At 46.3% G+C, this 21,265-nt stretch overlaps 1 protein-coding gene across 1 annotated transcript in view; it reads left to right on the forward strand.

The window, feature by feature from the left end:
* The first annotated feature begins 950 nt into the window (after nucleotides 1-950).
* LOC103166204 (RING finger protein 17) overlaps nucleotides 951-21,265 on the forward strand; it is a 36,239-nt gene continuing 15,924 nt past the window's right edge. The window contains exons 1-9 of the mRNA XM_039911079.1: nucleotides 951-1,161; nucleotides 1,415-1,565; nucleotides 5,962-6,080; nucleotides 6,844-6,934; nucleotides 8,155-8,264; nucleotides 8,702-8,982; nucleotides 11,980-12,143; nucleotides 18,010-18,129; nucleotides 20,297-20,380. Coding sequence (XP_039767013.1) covers nucleotides 1,428-1,565; nucleotides 5,962-6,080; nucleotides 6,844-6,934; nucleotides 8,155-8,264; nucleotides 8,702-8,982; nucleotides 11,980-12,143; nucleotides 18,010-18,129; nucleotides 20,297-20,380 — 1,107 coding nt within the window. The 5' untranslated portion in view covers nucleotides 951-1,161; nucleotides 1,415-1,427. The remainder of the gene's footprint in view (nucleotides 1,162-1,414; nucleotides 1,566-5,961; nucleotides 6,081-6,843; nucleotides 6,935-8,154; nucleotides 8,265-8,701; nucleotides 8,983-11,979; nucleotides 12,144-18,009; nucleotides 18,130-20,296; nucleotides 20,381-21,265) is intronic.

Genomic DNA, 21,265 nt, shown 5'->3' on the forward strand with positions numbered 1-21,265 from the left:
ATTTTAATGTCTGTCTCCCCCTCTAGTGTGTAAACTCCTTGTGGGCAGTGATTGTGTCTACCTAATCTATCGTCTTGTACTCTCCCAAGCTCGTAGTACGGTGCTCTCTGCACACAATCAAGAAATACCATTGGTTAATTGCTCTCAGATTTCAGATAAGGTGGCTAATTCATTCTGATGGTGGTGTGTGAAACATTCATGGGATATGTGTGTGTCCATCTGTCCACCCCATCCTTCTCTCCCAGTGTTTTCTTGACACTTTTTATTTCTTCCGCTGTCTCTGTTGGCTCTGTGACCTTTGGACATCTGATTTTCACCCCTCGTGTACATATTTTTAAATTATATACTATAAATTATTTATATTAATGTCAGTCTTCCCCACTAGACTGTAAGCTAGTGGGCTGGAAACATGTCTGTTAACTGTGTTGTACTCTCCTGAGCGCTTAGTACAGTGCTCTGCACTTAGGCACTCAGTGAGTACCATCGATGATGATGATGGTGATGCTAATTTCCTTAATGGTAAGGAGTTTCTGCTTGATGCGGAGGTGGATAGGGAACCACTGGAGGTTCATTCGTTCAGTCGTATTTGTTGAGTGCTTACTGTGTGCAGAACACTGTGCTAAGCTCTTGGAAAGTATCATTCAGCAATAAAAAGAGACTATCCCTCCTGAGGAATGGGGAGACATGGACTGAACTGAGCTCTCCCCACTCCCGTCCTTACTTCGCTTAGCTGCCTGGTTCATTTTTCACAAAAAAAAAAAAGTTCAGTCCACATCTCCCCACTCAAGAACTTCCAGTGACTGCTCATCCACCATCCAGGTGCCCCAGCTTTAATACCGTTACCATAAATTCATATGTATTGCTTTCTGTTGCTCAAATAAAATGTGAACAGATGTCAGAACACTCATTTTTCTATCACCTTTTTTCGTTGTGAATGTTGTTCAGATGTACCGTAAAGGCAGATTCCACAGAGAATGTTGACGTCTGGGATCCGCCTCTAGAAGAAGTACTTGCAATTAAAACAGATGTTGCTGGCTCTGAAGTTCAAGATGCTTCAAAATCATCTTATGTCACAAAATTGGTTTCTGTGCACATCTGTAATGTAGTGACTCCAGAGAAGATTTATTTTCGATGGCTTGAAGCAGAGACAGTGTTTCAAAGGTACTCCTCAATAATATCAGTTAAATGAATAGGCTTTTTTAGCTCAGGGAACTGCCAGGTTAAGTTCTGTATCAAATTTATGAAAGAAGAGAATTTTTGTTTTTATTTTAGTTTGTTTTTAAACTACTCAAATAATCTGTGGCTTCTGAACAGAATTTGAATCATCCATCTGACTCAAGGCACTGTACTAGCATCTTAATTGTACTTTAATTATAAGAAAAGGTTGATATGTAGGTTTTGGGCTTTTCTGTAGGTTACAGGAAGAGATGGCTGCTGCCTATGAAAACTCAAAGCCAGAACAGGTTCCTTGGAACAACAATATGAAGTGTGCTGTTTGGATACCTGAGCTGAAACAGTGGCGGAGAGGTCAAATTACCAATGTAATTTCAGAAGTTTTGGTGGAGGTAGGTCCGATCAGTTCTCCCATACCCTGTGCTTTTGTTGCGCGTGTTGGGTTGTGATGCTGTTGAGGAACAGTTTTCTGACCACCCGCATTCTGTCTGGACAGAGTCCGATGCTGTGTTGGAAGAAACGTTCGGGCAGTTGGGTGCAGGTCTTGTCAATTTTCTTTCCGGCGAGGTTTGTTGGGAATGTAACACCCGTGTCCTAGGAGCTCTGACTATTTCAGAACCCTCATGCCTCATGCTCATGCCTCATGCTGACAGGCCTCATGCCGCGGGATGGTGGGAGATGGGATGAGATGGGATGGAAGCTCTGTCCTGGTTTGGAGAAGAGTGGTGCAGGTTCCTGGGGTGGGCATCAAAAGCGCTCAGTTGCAGCTCGAATCCCTGCCACACGGAGTGTTTTGAGACCTGGGACCTTGGATGGCACAGAGGGAGAGCAACCAGATTCCCAATGGATTCGTTTGGCCATGGTGGAGAGGGGCCGAGTGTACTCAGCTGCAGCCTTGCTTTCTGCTGGCCCGTGGTTGTTTTACTAATGAAGGAAGTTGCCCAGAGTCTTTTGCATGTCCTTAAAGCGTTCATGGCTAATAATAATAATGTTGGTATTTGTTAAGCGCTTCCTATGTGCCAAGCACTGTTCTAAGCGCTGGGGTAGATACAGGGCAAACACGTTGTCCCCCGTGAGGCTCACAGTCTTAATCCCCATTTTACAGATGAGGTAACTGAGGCACCGAGAAGTTAAGTGACTTGCCCTAAGTCACAGAGCTGACAGGTGGAGCTGGAATTAGAACCCATGACCCCTGACTCCTAAGCCCGTGCTCTTTCCACTTAGCCACACTGCTTCTCTAAACTATTCCACTAGGTAGGCGAAATGAAAGAAAATGCGAAAGTTAAAATTGGATGCCAAACTCAAATTTTGCTAGCAGAGCAAAAGAAATATTTCTCACTTGTTGTTTTTTTATGCCTCCTGGTATCTTGTTACTTTGAAGGTAGATCACCTGTTAACGATCATATTAATTTTAAGGGTATTGGGAAGCAGAGCTGGCATTTGTGTAAGTGACCCATTGAGAGATAGTACTTTACTTACGTGTGTTAATTTCGAGTGCAGTTAGTGTCGCTTGCCTGTTACGAATGGTTTACCTCCCTTGGACTTTGTCTACTATAATTTATAGATGCTAAGTGAAAAGAAAACACAATTGAACCCGGGGCAAGGACTGTCTGTGGTCTGTTTGTCCTACAGAATAAGCTTTTTTGTGGACTAGAAGCATAGATGAACTGTTTTTGATGTTCAGAGGCCAGGACCTTTCAAATATAATAATATTTCTGAGGATCCTGGCCTGCTCCTTGAAATCAAGTCAGATTCTCTTTAAGCATATTAGTCAAGTAGTTAAACCGTCTAATTGTGAGTTTTCAGGATTTTACAGAGGAGGAGGAAAATCCACTAAATATATTAGATCAGTCACTCAGTGATAATAATAATAATAATAATTTTGGTATTTGTTAAGTGCTTACTATGTGCCAAGCACTGTCCTAAGCACTGGGGTAGATACAGGGTAATCAGGTTGTCCCACGTGGGGCTCACACTTCTAGTCTCCATTTTACAGATGAGGTAACCGAGGCCCAGAGAAGTTAAGTGACTTGCCCAAGGTCACACAGCAAACAAGTCACAGAGGTGGAATTAAAACCCACGTCCTCTGACTCCCAAGCCTGTGCTCTTTCCATTAAGCCACACTGCTTCTCAAGATACAAGTTAATCATGTTGTCCCATGTGGAGCTCTCAGTCTTAATCCCCGTTTTCCAGATGAGGTAACGGAGGCACAGAGAAGTGAAGCAGCTTACCCAAGGTCACACAGCAGACAAGTGGCAGAGCTGGGATCAGAACCCATGTCTTCTGACTCCCAGACTCATGCTCTTTCTGCTGAGTCGCGCTGCTTCTCTATTTACTGTTTGCAAAGCACTGTACTAAATGCTTGGGAGAGGACAACAGAGTTGGTAGACACAAGGAGGTTACAGCCTAGAGGCTAGGTGTCTCAAGGCTCAGTTCTGGGTCCCCTTCTCTTCTCCATCTTCTCCCACTCCCTTGGAGAACTCACTTGCTCTGGGTGGCTTCAGCTACCTTCTTCACACAGACGATTCCCAAATTTACCTCTCCGACCCTGACCTCTCTTTCTGTGCAGTCCCGCATTGATTCCGCCTTTAGGACGTCTCTACTTGGATCTCAAGCGGAACATGTCCAAAACAGCACTCCTCATTTTCCTGCCCAAATCTTTCCACACAAACCTTGTCCTCCCCGACTTTCCCATTGCTGTAAGGCAGCACCACAGGGATTGTCTCTATCTGTTGCCAAATTGTACTTTCCAAGCACTTAGTGCAGTGCTCTGCATACTGTAAGCACTCATTAAATACGATTGAATGAATGAATGAATCTCCCCTGTCTCAAAAGCCCATCCTTGGCATCCCCCTCTCCTCATCTCTTTCGTACAACCCACATACTCAATCTGTCGGTTCTACCTTTACATCGTCACCTTTTCCTTTCTATGCATATGGCTACTGCACTGATCCAGGCATTTCTCCTGGCCCGCCTTGACTACTGGGGAAGCAGAGTGGCTTAGTGGAAAGAGCCTGGGCTTGGGAGTCCGAAGTCGTGGGTTCTAATCCCGGCTCCGCCACTTACCAGCTGTGTGCCTTTGGGCAAGTCACTTCTCTATGCCTCATTTACCTCATCTGTAAAATGGGGATTAAGACTGTGAGCCCCATGTGGGACTACCTGATAACCTTTTATCTACCCCAGCGCTTAGAACAGTGTTTGGCACATAGTCAGCTATTACCAAATACCATTATTATTATTGTTGTTATTACTGCATCAGCCTCCTCGCTGACCTCCCTGCCTCCCGTTTCGCCCCTCTACAGTCCATTCTTCATTGTTTGTCAAAAAAAAAAAAGCTCAGTCTGCATTTCCCCACTTGTCAAGAACCCCCAATATTTGCCCATCCACCCCCGAATCAAACCAAAAGTCCTTACTATCAGCTTTAAAGCACTCAAATCACCATGCCCGCTCCTGCCATCTCCCACCACAGCCCCACCCTCACACATTGCTCCTCTAATGCCGGCTTGCTCATGGTGCCTCAGTCTCATCTGTCCATCACCGACCCCTTTCCCACACCCTTCCTCTGGCTTGGAAGTCCCTCCCTCTCCATAAATGCCAGAGCACCACTCTTCTCATTTTCAAAGCCTTATGAAGGTCACATCTCCTCCAAGAGGGCTTCCCCGCTTAAACCTCTAAGAGGAGATGGGATTTTAGGAGGGCTATATTCATTCAGTCATATTTATTAAGTGCTTACTGTGTGCAGGGCTCTGTACTAAGTGCTTGGGAAAGTACAGTACAACAATGAACAGACACATTCCTTGCCCATGATGAGCTTAGGTGAAGGGGAAGGAAGTTCCGGACTTGAGGGAGGACATGGGCGAGGGATCAGCAGCAAGATGGATGAGCTCGAGGTACAGCCATTAGGGCACTGGAGGAACGAAGGGGTGGGCTGGGTTGCAGTAGGAAATCAGGGAGGTAAGGTAGGAGTAAACTGATTGAGCGCTGATTAGTAAGCTGATCAGTAAGATGATTAAAGCCAGGGAAGGAGTTTCTGTTTGATATGGAGGTGGATGGGCAGCCACTGGAGTCGAGGAATAGGGAAGTATGGACTGAACATTTTTTTTAGAAAAAGGATCCAGGCAGCAGAGCGACTTATGGACTGGAGTGAGGAGAGACAGGAGGCGGGGCGGGGAGGGGGTCATTGAGGAGGCTGATGCAGTCAGTAGTCAAGGCGGGATATGTCAAGAGCTTGAAAAGTAGCATGGCATAATAAATAGAGCCCGATCCTAGGAGTCATAAGGTCATGGGTTCTAATGTCATGTCGGCTGTGTGACTGTGGGCAAGTCACTTAACTTCTCCGTGCCTCAGTTCCCTCATCTGTAAAATGGGGATTAAGACTGTGAGCCCCACGTGGGACAACCTGATTCCCCTATGTCTACCCCAGCGCTTAGAACAGTGCTCGGCACATAGTAAGCGCTTAACAAATACCAACATTATTATTATTATTATTATTAATGCCGGCTCTGCCACTTGTCTACTATGTGACTTTGGGTAAGTCACTTCACTTCTCTGGGCCTCAGTTACCTCTTATGTAAAACGGGGATTGGGACTATGAGCCCCAGGGACTGTGTCCAACCTAATTTGCTTGTATCCACCCTATCGCTTAGTACAGTGCCTGGGACATAGTAAGCACTTAACAAATACCACAGTTATTATTATTATTGTTATTTTAGCCATGTAGTAGCATTTGAAATTCTGTATGACCCTTTCCTGGACTTTCCCTTCATCTGAGATTTACTCTTTTCAAAGGTTGTGCAGTATGACTTTGGAATTAAAGTAGAGGTGAATGTTGCTTATCTAAGAAAGCTGAAAGGATATCTGATGAAATTGGAGGAATTTGCTTTTGAGTGCTCCCTGGTTGATATCAGGTAAGACTATTTCTACAAGATTGCAAATGTGCTATTTTCTGTTGCCCAAATTAAAACAAACTGCCCCTCAAAGGTACTAACAATAATAATAATAATAATAATAATAATAATAATGTTGGTATTTGTTAAGACCTTAGTATGTGCAGAGCACTGTTCTGAGAGCTGGGGGAGATACAGGGTAATCAGGTTGTCCCACGTGAGGCTCAAAGTCTTAATCCCCATTTTACAGATGAGGTCACTGAGGCACAGAGAAGTGAAGTGACATGCCCACAGTCACACAGCTGACAAGTGGAGGGAGAGGGTGGTAAGCACCGTTGTTCAGAGAGTTTAGAATAATAATAATAATGTTGGTATTTTTTAAGCGCTTACTATGTGCCGAACACTGTTCTAAGCACTGGGGTAGACACAGGGGAATCCGGTTGTCCCACGTGGGGCTCACAGTCTTAATCCCCATTTTACAGATGAGGTAACTGAGGCACCAAGAAGTTAAGTGACTTGCCCAAAGTCACACAGCTGACAAGTGGCTGAGCTGGGATTCGAACCCATGACCTCTGACTCCAAAGCCCGTGCTCTTTCCACTGAGCCACACTGCTTCTCAGTGCTTCACAGTTCTTAGAACAGTGCTCTGCACATAGTAAGCGCTTAACAAATACCATAATTATCATTACTTTCATTATTATTATTCCTGGCTGTCCTTTAGAGGCTCTAGTAAGACTCGATTCAATTATGCCCCATTATAATAGTTCTCATTTCGTCCTTCTAGGCCAACCAGTCAGGATGACAGATGGACAGCAGCAGCCTGCAGCTATCTTGCATTTTGCCTAAGTGAAACTGTAGTGAAAATCATCATTCAGGTCTGTATTCAAAGCAGGCAGTTTGTATGGTAGGTGCTTGGATTTACCCCAGTGTTGGAGGCAAGTTGGGCCTGTCTAATCTCTTGATGGTTTCCTTTCCCTGCAATTCTAAAACCATCTCTTTCATTGCTTGGTTTCTACCCTGATGGTGGGAGCTATTGGCAAATTCCAAAGAGTAATGTTCTTGTTGTATGCTTTAAGTGGTAAGAATAAATGAATAACCTGATTTCCCCAGAGATATGGTTTGACTTGGAGTAAAAAGATATTGGCCAGTATGAGTTGAAACAATGGCAAGATGAAAATGGTTATGCCCCAAATGAATCAAGTATTAACGGTGGGAAAAAAAATATCAGGACCTTCTTCACTTTTGCTCTGTGCTCTCTGGAGCTGTTCAAAGTTTCTTCTTTCTACTGATTTAGAAGCAGATCCTTTGGGCTGAGAATTTTCTCTCAACTGGTTCTTTCCCAATTGCCTAAACTTCTCCCTACTCATATAGCCTGTTGACTCTAACTTCCTCAGTCACCCAACACTTTGTAGTGTGGTTATTCCAAGTGGCATTTCTTCAGCACTCACTATGTGCTAAGTGCTGGGATAGCCAGTTTTTCTATAAAACCACTTGGGGAAAATTTTCTTCATGACCTAGGGCTCAGCTGAAGAGGGAAACTCAAGGCTGGCATTTTCCCTCTTTGTTTTTCTCCCCATTTTATGTGATGAGGACTATTTGACAAAGGGCTCATTATGGTACAGGGAAAGACATTAGCGGTGTGTGAAAACCAAGTATATAATAATAATAATAATGTTGGTATTTGTTAAGCGCTTACTATGTGCCGAGCACTGTTCTAAGCGCTGGGGTAGATACAGGGGAATCAGGTTGTCCCATGTGGGGCTCACAGTCTTAATCCCCATTTTACAGATGAGGGAACTGAGGGCATAGAGAAATTAAGTGACTTGCCCACAGTCACACAGCTGACAAGTGGCAGAGCTGGGATTCGAACTCACGAACCCTGACTCCAAAGCCCATGCTCTTTCCACTAGCCACACTGCTTCTCCCAGTATATGAACTGGGAGTTTGGACGTAGTTGTTGGTGTGTGGTGTTCTCTCAGAGGGAGGGGGGTTCTGAAGGTGGGGTGAAGTGGGGGGAGATGGGGAACACTGGTATGAAAATAAGAGGGCTTCATTTTTGTATTATTGATGGTAATGGATTTTAAATTACTTCCAGAAAAATCACAAAACCCCAATACCGGTGAGAATTTTATGCCATGGTGAAACAGGATGTGTTGATGTTTCTGTAGCTCTCATAGAAAAAGGCTTGGCTGCGAGAGAGAACAGGTGAGGACATTTTGAAACAATATTTTATTAAAGGGAAACTTTAATCTGCTCTGTCTCCTACATTTACATTGTCCATCAGGAGGCTAATTCAAAGATCACTAATTACAATGTTTAAAAATGTTTATGCACAAGTTTTCTCTGTCCTTAAAAACAGACATCTTTTGTTTTCTCAGGGTTGCTCCGTGGACTAATTGGAGGTATTGGAAGAAAACTGTCATTGTGAATTCAGAGTAGTAATAGAAGAGAAATGGTGTCACCAGTCTCATCTCTCTATTGTAGGGAGTTGGGCATTTTACACAGTGATGAATTAGTTTCTTTGTGGTGTGCCAGTTGCAGGACTTTTTTGGTCATGCCTGTTTAGAAATATAAAGGTGGTACACAGTTGAAGTAGGTTTTTAAAAAGTTGTTAAATATGTGGTGTATTTGAATCCTCACAGCTTTTACAAAGTTGACAGATCAGATTCAGCCTCTGAGACGAGTCTTAAAATTTCACTGAAACCAAAGAGTCCAGAAGTAACCACTGGGCCCAAGAAATGTTGCCAACTGGAGAAAAAAGGGCCTGATTCCGTCACTAAACATAAAGAGTTCAAACCAGTCGCTGAGCCAGAAACATTTGAAATCTTCAAGCCGCCGATTATTCCCAGCGAGAAAGCCTTTGACGCAGTAGTAAGCTGGGTTGCAGATGATGGAACAATCTATGTGATCCCCAAGTTACGAGGTAAGGCTCTTTGCATTTTGTAGTGGAACGTTCAGCAAGACGATGCTTTTGAGGCCACAGATGTAGGGTACCCTCAGTCATCCTTGTGGTTCCCAAGAGCTACGTTCTCCGTGTTCCTCAATAAACGAAATGGGATGCTCAGAGTGGACTCAGGCATCGATGGCAATCCTAAGGAGGAGAATTACATCAGGGCATCTTTTTGACATCTTCCTCTGTTACACTTCTTCTGTTTATTCTCCTGCCCTCCCCAACAAACGTCAGCTTGCCATCTACTTAGTCTCTGGGTACTTTTCTGCTACATGTGGACTTTTCCAATTTTTTGTCATCTTGAGTTGGGGTAGGTTCAGCCACCTTCGCTCTCCAAGTTCACTACTCTTTTCTTGGCACCAAAAGGATGGCATTTCTCTTAGTGGGTCATTTGTAAAACCAAACACTGACAACATTGAAATGGCTCCAAACCTAAAGGACTTTGAAACCCGACACCTGTTCTTCTCACTCCCCATCCCAGAATCCCACATGGGGCTCAAATGAGATGAAAGCTCTTCACTTTGGGCTCTAAATTCTTGCATCAACTGGTGTTTTTCTACCCTTCTCTCCCCCCACTCCACCCCCACCTCTCCCTCCAGCCTCTTCTTGTACTTCCCTCCATCCCCACCTCAGAGTCAGTAGTCCCATCATCATGCCATTGGGCAACCCATTCCCTCTGGGACCTTAACACGGAAGAACAGAGATAGTAATAATTGTGCTTTTTGTTAAATGCTTACTGTATTAAAGTGCTGGGATAGATCAAGATGATCAGGTCAGACACAGTCCCTTTCCCCTCCAGGGCTCGTGGTCTAAGACAGACAGAGAACAGGGATTTACTCAACCGTTCCCTCCTGACCCAAAACATGAGAGTGCAGTTCAGCCCAGAACTAGAAGCCAGAGGACTACTTGGCAGAGGTGGGGAGGGGCTGCTTCTGCTCTCTTTCTGTCAGCAAGATTGTGTGTGTATGTGGGTGTGTGTTCAGGGTACTATGAACCGTCTAGATTCATTCATTCCTTCAGTCTTATTTATTGAGCACTTACTGTGTGCGGAACACTGTACTAAGTGCTTGGGAAGTACAATTTGGCAGCAGATAGAGACAATCCCTTCCCAACAACGGGCTCACAGTCTAGAAGCCTCTTTGCTCCCCTGTCTTGCCCCCTGTTGTTTAGTGGTGTCATGATTCGGTATTCCAGGCATAATAGCAGTTTCACAGTCCCACTGGTCACCCAATGAAATGCAGTCCATTCCTGCAGAACATATAATAATAATGTTGGTATTTGTTAAGCGCTTACTATGTGCCGAGCACTGTTCTAAGCGCTGGGGTAGACATAGGGATATCAGGTTGTCCCACGTGGGGCTCACAGTCTTAATCCCCATTTTACAGATGAGGGAACTGAGGCGCCGAGAAGTGAAGTAACTTGCCCACAGTCACACAGCCGACAAGTGGCAGAGCTGGGATTCGAACTCATGAGCCCTGACTCCAAAGCCCATGCTCTTTCCACTGAGCCACGCTGCTCACTGTGTGTTTTGGCTAGAAGGCATTGCCAACACAGGATAGGAAAAGTTCTGACAGTGTACAACCATCTAGGTAGAGTGTAAAGCGGCTTTGAGAGAGGCTGTTGAGAAAGTTATCTTGCAACAGAACTGTTCCTTATCATGGCATTTGTCCAGAATGTAATCTGTGCATTCTAGGAGAGCTGATGGTAGTGCCAGAATGATGTGCTTCCTTGTCTGTCTGTCTGTCTCTCTATCTTTCCCTTTCCTGTCTCCCTGCCCCTTGCCCCCTGATCTCGGAACCATACTGTTCCCATCCCTGTGGAATCACGGGACTCCCTAACCTAACTGCAAAACAAATGAAAGAACGGTGTTATTTACTCATTCCATCCCCTTGTGTTCTTCATAGAAATGCTAACATGGGTTGCTAATCTAAAAAGAGTAGGTTTGCAAGGTTTTCCCAAGTGCAGCCCAGTATGACTGTTACACTTGGATAGGTGGTCCATCCACATGAATGACTTTAATATCCCTGGGGTAATGTCTGACATCTTTATTTAACGGGTCGCTTGGGTTAGAATTGACCGGCAGTATTCTCTTCTCCCTTAGTGGTGATTCTCCTTGCTCTCTTGTTTGGTCATGTTTCTATTTGGTAGTTCATTCATTCATTCAATCGTATTTATTGAACACTTACTGTATGCAGAGCACTGTACCAAGCACTTGGAAAGTAAAATTCAGTTCTTGGCTGAAGACGGTATCATTTTCCAAGAGAATTCAGGAACTCGTTATCATTGAGTATTGTTGAATACGGGCCTCGCAGGTGATGATTGCCATTTTTTCTGGCTCATGGGATTTGGTTACCCTAAGAGACTGCAGTTTAGCGGGAAATACTGGGGACTGGTGTGATCGAAACAATTGGGTTCTTTCACAGTGCTAGCAGCGCAAATATGTTGAATTTGATTCTCGCCTTGTTTGTAAGGCTCTGGTGGGGCGGTTCCGGGGAATAGGTTCAGCCCGCCATAGTGTTACAGGGCAAAGGTGTTGGAGAAACCTGCCAATTGTGACTACATTTTAGTGGGTGGCACCGTGGACCTGGAGCCCCATGTAACCTGAATTTACATGGGTTCTAATCCCGGCTCTGCCACTTAGCTGTGCGACTTTGGGCGAATCACTTAACTTCTCTGTGCCTCAGTGACCTCATCTGTGAAATGGGGATTAAGATTGTGAGCCCCACATAGGACAACCTGATAACCTTGTATCTATCCCAGCGTTTAGAACAGTGCTCGGCACATAGTAAGCGCTTAACAAATACCATTGTTATCATTATTGTTATTATTATTATGTCCTTTGGAATTTAGGAAAATTACGTTCTTCAAAAAGTAAAAAGATTGAATGGCTTACTGATAAATAGGCTAAAACACTTTTCTCGAATTTCTGATTTATTTTATATCCTCATCTTTCACACATTTGTTATTCAGAATGTGAATTCACTACCTTGATGCAGAAACTACAAGGTTTCTTTTCGGGTTTTGGACATCTGTCCCCATACCCTTGGAAAAAAGGAGAGGCCAGTGTGGTAAAAGGATCAGATTCTCTATGGTATCGCAGTATCATTTTGGAAATTTTGAACAATCGTGTCAAGGTAAATTTGACTTTTCCTTCTTTTCAGATATAAGTCCTTATTATGTAACTTTTCAAATATTCAGTCTTTGGGTGGTGAATAAGTCAAATGTAAATCTGATTGCAAGCATAGTTTTCGTAAATGAGAAATTTGGATGAATCTGGTGAACTTTCATTTTGCATGGTTTTATGGAGAGCCTGTATCTTTGCCTATTTTAGTAGACAGAATGAACTGTGAACATTTTTTGCAGTACTTTCTCTTTTACAGTAAAAAATAAAAGTTATCCTTTGAAAACATATTAAGAAAACAGTTTTTTTTCACACTGGATTTGGTGATAAGCAGCATGGCCTAGAGGAAAGAGTATGGGCCTGGGAGTTGGAAGACCTGGATTCTAATCCCCGTTCTGCCACTTGTCTGCTGTGCGACCTTGCGCAAGTGACTTCCCTTCTCTGGGCCTCAGTTTCCTCACCTGTAAAATGGGGCTTCTGTTTTAGACAGTCCCATGTGGGAGAGGGACTGATTATCCTGTATCTGCCCCAGTGCTTGACACCACAGTTATTGTTTTTATGCTTATTAGATTCATTCATTCATTCAGTAGTATTTATTGAGCACTTACTATGTGCAGAGCACTGTACTAAGCACTTTGAATGTACAATTCAGCAATTGATAGATAGAGACGATCCCTGCCCAGTGACGAGTGGGAGACAAGGTAGGGTAGGTTGTAAAGCTCTTTGTGGACAGGGAGTGTATGTCTTATTCCTGGTTTACTCTTCCAAGCTCTTGGAATCGATCAGTCAGAGGTATTCATTAAGTGCTTAATAGGTGCAGAGCACTACTAAGATCTTGGGAGAGTACAGTAAACAGAATTAACTGACACATTCCCTGCCCATAACAAGCTTACAGTCTAGAGACAGACACTAATGTGAATAAATAAGTCATTTAGAATGTATAATTTGAAGATATGTACATAAGTGTTGTGGGTTTGGGCCACTCTCATTCATTCATTCATTCAATAGTATTTATTGAGCGTTTACTATGTGCAGAGCACTGTACTAAGTGTTTGGAATGTACAAATAGGCAACAGATAGAGACAGTCCTTGCCCTTTGATGGGCTTACAGTCTAATTGGGGGAGAGAGGCAGACAAGAACAATGGCAATAAATAGAGTCAAGGGGAAAACATTTCATAAAAACAATGGCAAATAAATAGAATCAGGGTGATGTACATCTCATTAAACAAAATAAATAGGGTGATGAAGATATATACAGTTGAGCGGACGAGTACAGTGCTGAGGGGATGGGACGGGAGAGGGAGTGGAGGAGAGGGAAACGGGGGAGAAGAGGGTTTAGCTGTGGAGAGATGAAGGGGGGGGTAGAGGGAGCAGAGGGAAGAAGGGGGGGAGCTCAGTCTGGGAAGGCCTCTTGGAGGAGGTGAACTTTAAGTAGGGATTTGAAGAGGGGAAGAGAATTAGATTGACGGAGGTGAGGAGGGAGGGCATTCCAGGACCACGGGAGGACGTGGCCCAGGGGTCGAGACCGGGGGACGGTGAGGAGGTGGGCGGCAGAGGAGCGGAGCGTGCGGGGTGGGCAGTAGAAAGAGAGAAGTGAGGAGAGGTATGAAGGGGCAAGGTGATGGAGAGCCTTGAAGCCTAGAGTGAGGAGTTTTTGTTTTGAGCGGAGGTTGATAGGCAACCATTGGAGGTGTTTAAGAAGGGGAGTGACATGCCCAGAACGTTTTTGCAGGAAGATGAGCCAGGCAGCAGAGTGAAGAATAGACTGGAGCAGGGCGAGAGAGGAGGAAGGGAGATCAGAGAGAAGGCTGACACAGTAGTCTAGCTGGGATATAACAAGAGCCCGTAGCAGTAAAGTAGCCGTTTGGGTGGAGAGAAAAGGGCGGATCTTGGCGATATTGTAAAGGTGAAACCGGCAGGTCTTGGTAACAGATAGGATGTGTGGGGTGAACGAGAGAGAAGAGTCAAGGATGACACCGAGATTGCGGGCCTGAGAGACGGGAAGGATGGTCGTACCATCCACGGTGATAGGGAAGTCTGGGAGAGGACCGGGTTTGGGAGGGAAGATGAGGAGCTCAGTCTTGCTCATTTGAGTTTTAGGTGGCGGGCAGACATCCAGGTGGAAACGTCCTGGAAACAGGAGGAGATGCGAGCCTGAAGGGAGGGGGAGAGGACAGGCAGAGATGTAGATCTGCGTGTCATCTGCGTAGAGATGGTAGTCAAAGCTGTGAGAGCGAATGAGTTCACCAAGGGAGTGAGTGTAAATGGAGAACAGAAGAGGGCCAAGAACTGACCCCCTGAGGAACTCCAACAGTTAAAGGATGGGAGGGGAGGAGGCGCCTGCGAAGGAGACTGAAAATGACCAGCCGGAGAGATAAGAGGAGAACCAGGAGAGGACGGAGTCCGTGAAGCCAAGGTGAGATAGGTGTGGAGGAGGAGTGGATGGTCGACAGTGTCAAAGGCAGCTGAGAGGTCAAGGAGGATTAGAATGGAGTAGGAGCCATTGGATTTGGCAAGAAGGTGGTCATGGGTGACCTTAGAGAGAGCAGTCTCAGTAGAGTGGAGGGGACGGAAGCCAGATTGGAAGGAGTCCAGGAGAGAGTGGGAGTGAAGGAATTCTAAGCAGTGATTGTAGACGACTTGTTCCAGGATTTTGGAAAGGAAGGGTAGTAGGGAGATAGGGCGATAACTGGAAGGGGAAGTGGGGTCGAAAGCGGGTTTTTTAGGATGGGGGAGACATGGGCATGTTTGAAGGCAGAGGGGAAGGAGCCATTGGAGATTGAGTGGCTAAAGATAGAAGTTAAGGAAGGGAGGAGGGCAGGGGCGATGGTTTTTATAAGGTGAGCGGGAATGGGGTCCGAGGCACAGGTGGAGGGGGTAGCACTTGTGAGGAGGGGGGAGATCTCCTCTGAGGATCCTGCAGGGAAGGATGGGAAAGTAGGGGAGAGGGTTGGTGGGGGGGCGGGGAGAGGGGGAGGGGTGACTTAAGGGAGCTCAGACCTGATTGTGTTTGATTTTTGTGATGAAGTAGGTGGCCAGATCACTGGGGGTGAGAGATGGGGGAGGGGGAGGAACAGGAGGCTTAAGGAGAGTGTTAAAGGTCCGAACAGTTGGCGGGGGTCACAGGCGTGGGTGTCGATGAGGGAGGAGAAGAAGTTTTGCCTGGCAGAGGAGAGGGCAGAGTTAAGGCAGGAAAGGATAAATTTGAAGTATGTGAGGTCGGCTTGGTGCTTGGACTTTCGCCAGCCGCGCTCAGCAGCTCGAGCATAGGAGCGTAAGAGGTGGACAGAGGAGGTGATCCAGGGCTGTGGGTTAGTGGAGCGAGAGCGGCGGAGGGAAAGGGGGGCAAGAGAGTTGAGATGAGTAGAGAGGGTGGAGTTGAGAGCGGAGACTTGATCATTGAGAATCGGAAGTGAGGACAGGGTGGCAAGGTGGGGAGAGTTGCTTTTGGAAAGACGGATGGGATCAAGAGAGCGGAGGTCTCTGTGGGGCAGCAGCGAAGATTTGCAGGGGGAGGGAGTGTGAGAGATGAGGCAGGTGAGAAGGTTATGGTCAGAGAGAGGGATTTCAGAGTCGGTGAGGGAGGAGATAGTGCAGCGGTAGGAGATGACGAGATCGAGGGTGAGACCGAGTCGGTGAGTGGGAGCGGTATGGTGGAGCAGGAGGTCGGCGGAATTGAGGAGGGATAGGCGGGCGGCAGAGGAGTCGTCGGGTACATCCATGTGGATGTTGCAGTCTCCGAGCATCAGAGTGGGCAGAGAGAAGGTGAGGAAGGGGTCTAGGTGGTTGAAGACGTCGGAGGTGGAACCAGGTGGACGGTAGATGACAGCGACAAGTATCTGGAGGGGGTGGTAGAGGCGAATGATATGGGCTTCGAAGGAGGGGAAGGAGAGGGAAGGGGGAGGAGGGATGGTGCGGAAGCGGCATCGGGGTGAGAGGAGGAAGCCGATGCCTCCTCTCCGGTGAGTCTGGGGGAGTAGGAGAAGGAGAGGCCACCGCTGCAGAAGGTAGCGGCGGAGACCGTGTCTTCGGGAGTGAGCCACGTTTCTGAAAGGGCGAGGAGGAGAAGAGAGGGGGAAAGGAAAGGTCATCGATGAAAGGTAGTTTACCTGTAATGGAGCGGGGGTTCCAGAGTCCACACTTGAAAGAAGCTGTGGGTGAAAGGGGGAACTGGGGGGGAGCGGGGGATATGTCCAGAGGTCATAGATCTGAGCACACAGATGACACAGGAGGGAGAGTGAGCCAGGGAAAAGAGGGCTTAATCGGGGAAGGCCTCTTGGAGAAGATGTGACCTTAATGCCTTGAAGGAGGAGACAGTGGTGGTCTGGCATGTATGGAAGGGGAAGGAGTAGTGGGATAGAGCACAGGCTTGGGAATCAGAAGGACCTGGGTTTTAATCCCAGCTCCATCGAATGTCCACTGTGTGACCTTGGGCAAGTCACTTCACTTCTCTGAAGTTATCTGTAAAATGGGGATTAAGAATGTGAGCCCCATGGGGGACAGGGATTGTGTCCAACCTGATTAACTTGTATCTACCTTAGCCCCTAGAATAGTGCTTGGCACAGAGTAAGCGCTTAACAAGGACTCTTATTATTAGTCGTCAAGGCAGATTAGGATAAGTGCTATCTTGGAATGATGTTTGTTCAAAAGGCACTCAGTACGCTCCATTGAGTAATGGGATGGAAGTGAATTAGGACTTGGAAACCCATTATAGATTGTAGGCTCCTTATAGGCAGGGAATGTGTCCCTGTTCTCTATGTCCCAAACCCTCAAACGAGTGTGTGACAACATCCTGTAGGTGCTCGATAAATGCTCCTGCCATCCAGTCTATAATCACTGCTGAACTGAGAAGCAGTGCGGTGATCTAGTGGAAAGATCCCGGGCCTGGAAGTCAGAAGGAACTGGGTTCTAATTGTGGCTGCGCCACTTATCTGCTGGGTGGCCGTGGGCAGGTCGCTTCACTTCTCTGGGCTTCAAATATCTCATCTGTAAAGTGGAGCTTAAGACTGGGTGTCCCATGTAGGACAAGGACTGTGTCCAACCCGATTATCTTGTATCTATCCATCCCAGTACTTAGTACAATATATGGCACATAGTAAGCACCTAACTAATACCATTAAAAAAAAAAAAAGACCCGGGGGGTCAACCCGTTCCAGTCACGCATACCTCATCTCCCACCGGTTGAGGCATTTGGCCGGAGATGGGCCCAGGTGACATCCTGAGGGACGAATCCCTTCTTTATCTTTTCTGTTTTGCTTTTCTTAAGTTTGCACAGGCGGGAGTGTCACCTGCTTTTGTTAAAGTGACCAAAGATACCATCGTTTAGGCCACTGTTTTCTTTCTTTAATGATGTAAAAGGCTCTGGTTGAGTGGAACCTCTGATGTATATGGGAGTCCTTGTGCCCCGAATAGTGATGTTCACAGGGGTCGGCTTTAGGGCTTTGGAGAATGAATTTGAAATGATAGCTTGATTTTCATTCTGTCAGTGGCATTTATTGAGCGCCTACTGTGTGCAGAGCACTGTACTGAGCGCTTGGTAGAGTACAGTAGAAGCAAAAGACACAGACCCTGCCCCCCAAGATGCCTGCAATCTAACAGATCTTGAGTATCGGGCCTCGACCTTTTTTTCTTTGTTCCCCAAAGTGTCCTTTAATTATTCAATTCAAGAACACTTAAAAGGACACAGAGGCTCTGTAGGTCACAATGCAAATTATTTGTTGACTTGAAAACTGAATATATTACATGCAAACCATCTTCAAAAGATGGTGGTCTTGCCCAATTGTAAAAAGAGGCATGGGGTGGAGCCTTTCACTTCTCTGTCAGTAATGCATACTTTTCTCCTGTGTTTTTTGTTTGTTTTGATTTTTTTTGAATGCAGGTGCAGTATGTAGATCTTGGCTATGTTCAGCTCATCCTTCCGTGTTATCTCTATCCAGTTGAGTGCTATCTTGAAGTTCCCCGGTTTTGCATACCGTGTCAATTACATAACACCTTTCCTGTGAGTAAACACTATTGAATGAGGGACTGAAACACCATTTTTGAGAATGAAAATTATATTGTTTAGTATTGGAGTAGGCCTATACAGAGTGATGCTTCTGCTGGCTTAACTTCTAGAAATGTGTGCTTGCTGGTGATGAGCTATATATAGCACGTGCTGTTGGAAGAACCATGAAGATATATGGCTTTTTTGTAATTAGAGTGTTTTCTTTCTTGAGGACCTATCGGAGTGGGATTCCTGGGGAAGGCATTACATAGGTAGAGGTATGAAGGAAGGGTTTTATTTAGCCTTGACCCATCAGTCTTTCCATGTGAGCTCTCCATGCGTTGGGAATCCATCGACCAACTCTGTCGAATCGTGCTCTCTCGAGTACTTAGCCCAGTGCTCTGCACACAGTGAGCGCTCAAAAAGTACCATTGATCAATTGATAGATTTTCCCTGCTTCTGCAGAAGCCACAAAAGAGGCTTTCTGAGAAGTTACTGGGGCCGACGCCCTCACCCCACTCCCCGGCCCCAATTTGGTACTCCTCCATTCCCTCCTACCCCACCGCCCCCAACCACGATTCACTAATCCCAGTGTTAACAAAATGGTACTTGGTTATTTTGCTTAATTCTGTTTCTCTATAATGGAATTCCCCTATTCAGTTGTTTACACCTAGTTCAAAAGTCTAGTTTGCAGCTAGGCTCTTTAAGCAGTTCATTATTGTGATAGTATTAGGTAGGACTCAGTCTTTTGGAACCCTAATCCCTGCCCAAAGTTTCTTCAGGTGTTCTGCTGAATGAAGAGACTGGTACCTTCATTAGAGCCGTCCTCGAATGAATGTATGTCCGTTCTTTTCGTACCCTTGAGGTTTCCAGATAGGTTTTCTTGCTCTAAAGAAAAGAACCTCTGACTAATAATGACTAAGACAGTCCCTTTGGCGAGCCAAAAAGAATGCCAAATTTGCATGAAGTTTACTTTGAAAAGAAGCAATTGAATGCATACATCCAGGGGCCTGAATCCTGATCCCTGGAGCCAGCAGACCCCTGCTTGGTGGTGGTATCCTGGCCCCCTGCCCTTTTATGAAGGCATCGACTGAAAGTTGTTTCCCAGGCAGCGTTTTTTGTTTTCAGCAACTATGGACAGTTGAGTGGGATTTACCACAAGATGGAGCCTGGGACCGTAGAGCAGGGCAGGCTGGTTACATCCCAGGGTGAGAGAGCCAGGAAGCCAGCAGACTACCAGTTCTTTAGCCACCTTCTTCTGACTTGGGCTGACTCTGAGCCAGAAACATACCACCACCATGGGCAGTGGGCACTGGGCATCCACAACCCTGAGGGCCCTGGTTGATCCTGCCCCCCACCCCCAGATTCCCAGTCACAATTCCATGGGGGTCTCCCCGAGGCTTTTTGGGTTTGGAGCGACCAGTCCAGATTCTCACATCCAGGGCTCAAATGCCCCTCTAGACTGTAAGCTCTGTTGTGTAAGCTCTATTTCCTGTCGTGGGCAGGGAATGGATCTGTTATATTGTTATATTATACTCTCCCAAGCACTTAGTACAGTACTCTGCACAGTAAGCGCACAATAAATATGATTGACTGACTGACCGACTGACAGACTGACTCTCAATGCTCATTGCCCGTGGGCCAAAAGCCGCCTAGGGGAACCCGGGCTACAGTGGACGCAACCCCAACCAAAGAGGTTTGGAGAGACTTGGGCCACGCTCCTCTTCTTCTTTCCTCCCTCCTCTTCTTCTTTCCTCCCTCTAAGCAAAAGCACTCTCCCAATCCTGGTTATTCACATTAAGGAAAGCTCGGACCACATACTCCACATGGCCAGACATGGCTAGAGCATTTTGCCAAGATGTGGCTAGAACCCCGCCGGCAGCTTTAGCAATCCTGGGGCCACCGACAGTTCAGGTAGCCTCTTCTCTGGTCTTTCCCTTAGTCCTTCCCCTTCTTTCTACTCTCAGCCTCCCTCAAGCCCCACCCCCTTCTAGAAGCCTCAGAGGCTGCCAGCTGGCAGGATGTGCCCATCTGTGCACTCTGGAATCGTATCTCCACTTGACTGAAGCCCTCGTTCAGTTTCTACCACGCAGTCGTCATTAACAGTGAATATCACGGTGCTTCTTTCTCTCCACGGTTTGTCTCTGGGGAGAGGAGAACCTACCCTCTTTACCTCCCTTAGGTTGGAAACGTCTGGCAGCCAGATGCGGTGGAACTCCTTCGAGACCTACTACTGCCTAGGAAGGAAGTGAAGATTCATATGATGGTCTGGTTTAAATTCTTTGTTGCGACCCTTGATCGGACTACAGCCTATCACTGTCTCTGTTTTGAAGCAGGGGCTGATGGCTAATCTAAAACTCTGTGGGTGGCTGGGGGGACGGTATGTGGGTGAAAAGCAAAGGAAAATTTCCCATTTCTCCATTATGCCCAGCAGGTCGTCGGTGCTCATCAAACTCAATTCTCCCAGAGTTTGAAGGGTTAATTTAGGTGTGTGGGCTTGTGTGGGGGCAGAGATGGTGGGAATGGCCAAGAGAGCATGTGTTGGCAGCTCTTTTTCCCAAGGCAGTCCCACAGGATTGAACGATCCCTTTCAACATATGGGAGCGTTGAGATCATTTAATGCTTATCCTCTTTCCACACTAACTGCTTGTGATTTTTCAAGAAAGTTGTGGAAAGAGCTTAATTGCGAGGCCTCCATGGAAGGATTTTGTTGAAGGGGTGGTGGTTTGAGGGGTAAGCAGAAAACTGGCCCCAACTCAGGGTGTCTGTCCCCACGGCCGTTCGGCTCTTTCGAACGAGTGGTCGCCGTTCTCTAGGGGAGAAGAATGGTTCATCGAAATGGGTACTTGTGTGATACGACAGCTCAAAAAGTCGAGTCTAGAGGATTGCAACTCGAGATGAGTGGTGCCACCGAAAGGTTCTGGGTGTCCTAGGTGTGCCAGTAGTTTTCACTTGAGCCAAATTGTCCAGAGTGCTACCTTGGGAGCTGTGTGGTCCAGCTCGAATGCTCTGAGATGCCAAAATTGGGGTTCACTCTTCCAACCTATGCTGCACCGATGCTGGATATCCTACGCAGTGGGCACTGTGGTTGCATCTTTCCGGATTCTTTATGAATAATTTTTCAGCGATGTAATGGACCTAACATTGTGTT

The sequence above is a fragment of the Ornithorhynchus anatinus genome, unplaced genomic scaffold (genome assembly GCF_004115215.2).
Source record: "Ornithorhynchus anatinus isolate Pmale09 unplaced genomic scaffold, mOrnAna1.pri.v4 scaffold_93_arrow_ctg1, whole genome shotgun sequence".
NCBI classification, from domain to species: Eukaryota; Metazoa; Chordata; class Mammalia; order Monotremata; family Ornithorhynchidae; genus Ornithorhynchus; species Ornithorhynchus anatinus.